Source organism: Punica granatum, chromosome 1 (genome assembly GCF_007655135.1).
Source record: "Punica granatum isolate Tunisia-2019 chromosome 1, ASM765513v2, whole genome shotgun sequence".
In the NCBI taxonomy this organism is placed as follows: domain Eukaryota; kingdom Viridiplantae; phylum Streptophyta; class Magnoliopsida; order Myrtales; family Lythraceae; genus Punica; species Punica granatum.
In genome coordinates, this window is record NC_045127.1 from 52,134,369 (window position 1) to 52,138,374 (window position 4,006).

General features: G+C 41.8%; 1 protein-coding gene across 1 annotated transcript; it reads right to left on the reverse strand.

Annotated features, from left to right (window-relative positions):
* Nucleotides 1-403: 403 nt before the first annotated feature.
* LOC116192863 lies at nt 404-2,135 on the reverse strand. Its single transcript, XM_031521548.1, has 3 exons — nt 1,947-2,135; nt 1,445-1,647; nt 404-1,069 (listed from the first exon to the last, which is right to left on the reverse strand). Exons 1-3 carry the CDS (start codon nt 2,040-2,042, stop codon nt 748-750), a joined length of 621 nt encoding a protein of 206 aa, XP_031377408.1. The 5' UTR covers nt 2,043-2,135; the 3' UTR covers nt 404-747.
* Between the last annotated feature and the right edge of the window lie 1,871 nt (nt 2,136-4,006).

The following is a 4,006-nucleotide window of genomic DNA, read 5'->3' on the forward strand; positions in this document are numbered from 1 at the left end:
TGCAGTCGAGGCGATTGTTCTAACTACTCGAGTGTTCCTTCAACTCCAACACAATACAGGGGCCACAGTGCATATCTAAAGGCCAGGGACCTCAATGATGCCGAGGAAAACATAGTGTAAGAGTATATGCCCATCCCTGTTCTATTTCAGGCATGTCAAAGAACACAGATCTCCACCTTCCTGCAAACATGGTCATTCACAGAAAGGAAAGTCTACTAGAAAAGGAATGAGAAAGGTTTGGCCTGGGCATTTTCATTATTTTCCTTGATGGGGTATGGATGGACCGGTGCATTCTTTGGCCCGAAATCTTCGGGCTCCTTGAACTTTGATGTTTTCAGGTATGATGAAGAGCAAACTGATTTCATCCCAAAAAATAAATAAATAAATAAATAAAAAGAGAGAGAGAGAGAGAAACTCCTGCCTTTGGAGTCTGATAACTTAGTTAACACCCGTTTTTTGATATTCGTCCCAGTGGTTACATAGGTATTCATTTGGGTCTGGATCAGATACATGGTTAAGCTGGCTCAACCTAACCACCTCGTCCAACCATGGAGCCAGCAACATCCTCTGCTGGCTCCTGCAACCTACCTAACTCTCCCAGCTGTTACCAGAAGGTTTTTTCCACCGACGAGAAACGTCTAGAGTAGTTATAATCAATCGTCAACTAGTACTAGATAATCGGTAAAAAGCAGGCAATCTCCTCTGTTTTCTCAAATGGAAAAAACTGCATGCAGCACTTCTTCTGTTTCAGGCGAACTGTCGTCTCCTGTAAGTATCTTCATGCACGAAAACAGGACCTTGACTTCTCTGTATTGGCAGTTTAGATTGTCCCGGAGTTATGCCTTCTTGATGAAGAGCTGCTGCATCATTGTCCGACGGTGAAATCAAAGTGAGATAATACAGCATTCCAAGGGTGACGCTGACTATGGACAGGGCAGCCCCTCCAGCAAAGACTCCAGGTTTTACAACGTAGCAGTAGTAGCTCCCAAAGTCAGTGCTAAACGCACCGTGTCTCTTATTCATGGCAGCTGCTGTCAGCAGCAAGAAAAATGCTACAGCAAATGTGAACCTGCATTACATTAGAATGCATCATAATGTTTTACTTCAGTATAAACTTCGAAGATATCGGATAAACATGAACATGGCGATGCACAATAATAACATGAAAATTTAGGAGCTGCAGTAACAGGATAGGGAAATGATGAAACCAAGATTTATAGAACAAGGAAAACTCCCATGAGCCCATGGGAGTTGTCCAATCCAAATTTCAAAAATATACTGTCTAATTAAGTCGACAGATAAGACATTTAGCTAGATGATGTTTCAGAAGCATTTTGCTGATGTTGTAATTCAGGTTGTTTAAGTTAGCCGCAGCGCGTTGAAAATTTTGGTGGAAGAGAAATCCAGTCAGACTAATAAGTATCACTACTTGTTTGCTGTTTACCAGGAGCCGACCAGACAACCAACTGCTATTGTCCAATTAGAGCTGGAGAGATGAGGACTCTGGTTGCAGTAAGTACACCCAATTCCCACATTAATAATTATCTGAGCTATCACAAGAGCCACCGCAGCTGTTAAACCGAGAGCCAGAGCAGGGCTTTGGGGATAAGCGCATTGTGTAGGTGCTACCAACTGCACTGAGGAACCCTGTGCATTCGAGAGGTTGGGTGTCATATGGTCGTAAGGAAGGCAAGTTATACTTATCAATAGGTGGGATTTATCAACCACAGAGGAAACAGATATCAGAAAGAACGCGCAAAGTTCAAAATGCAAGAACACAAATGGGAAATTCAGAGAGCTTAAAGCATGAAATCTGATCAAATTCCAATAAGATAAACATTTTGGATTGGTAAGAGGATTAACACTCCCAAGGTCGATGTTAACAAAAGAACAGCAAGTGTTCATCAACAGTTTTGCTCGAAACCAGTTAGGAAAGTGGATAGTACCTTTATCCGGGTGGCCTCAGCAGCGAAACCTGTGGCAGCTGAGAAGAGCCCAAAGAAAACAACACCACAGCAAATGAGCAGAGAGTTTCTCTCCATCTCTCGGTCTGTTACAGAAAACGTTGAGTTGGTCTTTGGGAACTGCCGACTGGATTCTATGAGTATTGCCACCTTTCTGTGATTATATTAGATTAAGGCAAGCATTCTTCACGTCAGAAAAAGGAACAAAAAAAAAAAAAAAAAAAAAAAAAAAAAAAACAAAACAAAACAAAACAAAAGAAGAAGAAAAGAAAAGAAAGGAACAAAAAAAGGAGTATGAGGACATGAAGAAAAGAATTTCTTCTCTCCTTTTTTGGCGCGCACCACACTTCTATTTAGAAGTCCAATCAACCCGACTCGATATATCTCGAAACTTATGTAATTCTCAATGCTTACTGCTGTGATTAATGGAATCCAAACAATCATTGAACTACTTTGCCTAGAAAAAACAGAAATCAAACCCAACAGTTCGTCCTTTGAGAAGAATATTTTCATGCCATTAGTAATGGAGTTGTATTCCTTGGAGCTACATTTGCTTTTGCCATTTTGGAGAAGCTTAAGACCAGCATTGTGATGTAACCAATGTGAGGAGACAATGTTGGTGGTGCGAAGCATGACACGGGGACTACGGGGTTTGGTTGTTCAGACCACATACTACGCCCCCAAGATATTCGCATCTTCCCTGGAATTTGTTTCTTTGTGTTATAAATTGGGAAATTTTGTTTATGTACATTTAATATGATTCTATGTTGAAGTCTAATTGCTAGGAGGGTTTCATATTCCATCTCGTATGAACAATTTAACAGTAATATGATTCTATAAATTGAAGTCTGTCTGTTTGGTTCAACAGTAATATGTTTTTGCTTCAAAACTCGGCCTGCGCGCCAATTGAGTGGTTCTGATGAGGTTTCTTCCCAGCTTGTCTGGGCACTTGGATGAGTGTTTGATCGATTAAGAGATCCAACACTAAACCAAAAAAAAAAAAAAGAGGAAAATGTCTGACCCAAAAGATAAACCATCCATCACACCGGAGCACAGAAGTAAGCTTGGAAGTAGTCTCTGCGCATTGTTGCACGGGCCATTGTGACGACGGCGATTGACAATACGGCGGCATTAGATAAATGGGTCAATACAGTTTGAGAATAAGCAAGAAGTCCTAGACGAGACACACCTTCTGTGGTTAGATGTAGAATGGCAACAGACATCTGGTGCGAGTAACAGGCCGGCAACGTTGGTACTATTTCACCAAGATCAATGCTTATTCATTCGACTCCTCTACCTCGAATGTTTCCCTTCATCTCTGAAGAAATTTGTATCGGGGCATCTTTATATCGGGGGAGTGGATGTCACTATGAAGGCAGCGAAGCTCAAGGAATTACATGGGCCGCAATATAACAGACCTTAGACATCCGCGAGCTAGCAACAGAAAGAAATTCAGGCAGTGACCGCCGCTTCAGCCCTCATAAGTCGAAGGAACTTGCACATCCGGTCATGGAATTTTCCTTGATGAAGAAGGAGCAGCGTCATGCTAGCAGTGATTGGGGCAAGAGGGTGCTGGATATGGACCAAGTGGAGCATGCTACACTTGATGCATATGCTTCTCACATGGTTGGTAATACCCCTATAGAGTGGTATCTTTGATCAACAGCAGGGTGTTTCATCAGTATTGTCTAGAAGACTAGATTTCACTATGCAGCTTTCTATTTCTGCAGCACATATAAATCTGGAAGCATTGTAGTCGGTAATGTTTCACCAAGTATAGCTTGATGTCTCGTCCATTTTCAAATTGCATCAAATTGAATCTCGAGCACGCATAGAGTTGTGTCTGAAAATATGCCTGGACAATGCATAGCCTTAACAAGTGATCGCAGACAAGCTATTCACGATATACTGCCAGTGAAATGGTTAAATATGCAGTGCTTACTGATAGCCCATCTGCTCCTTGCCTTGCACCCCATATGCGCTCGACCTCCATATGATGGGAAAAAAATTATGTAGCCCATTATCTTTGGACGGTCATTCTG

Excerpts from the sequence above, each read along its gene's own strand:
- LOC116192863 (XM_031521548.1), bottom strand. The coding sequence starts at position 2,042 with ATGGAGAGAAACTCTCTGCTCATTTGCTGTGGTGTTGTTTTCTTTGGG. Across the intron at positions 1,648-1,946 it reads CTGAGGCCACCCGGATAAAG|GGTTCCTCAGTGCAGTTGGT; the intron begins GTACTATCCACT and ends TCGAATGCACAG. Across the intron at positions 1,070-1,444 it reads GGTTGTCTGGTCGGCTCCTG|GTTCACATTTGCTGTAGCAT; the intron begins GTAAACAGCAAA and ends AATGTAATGCAG.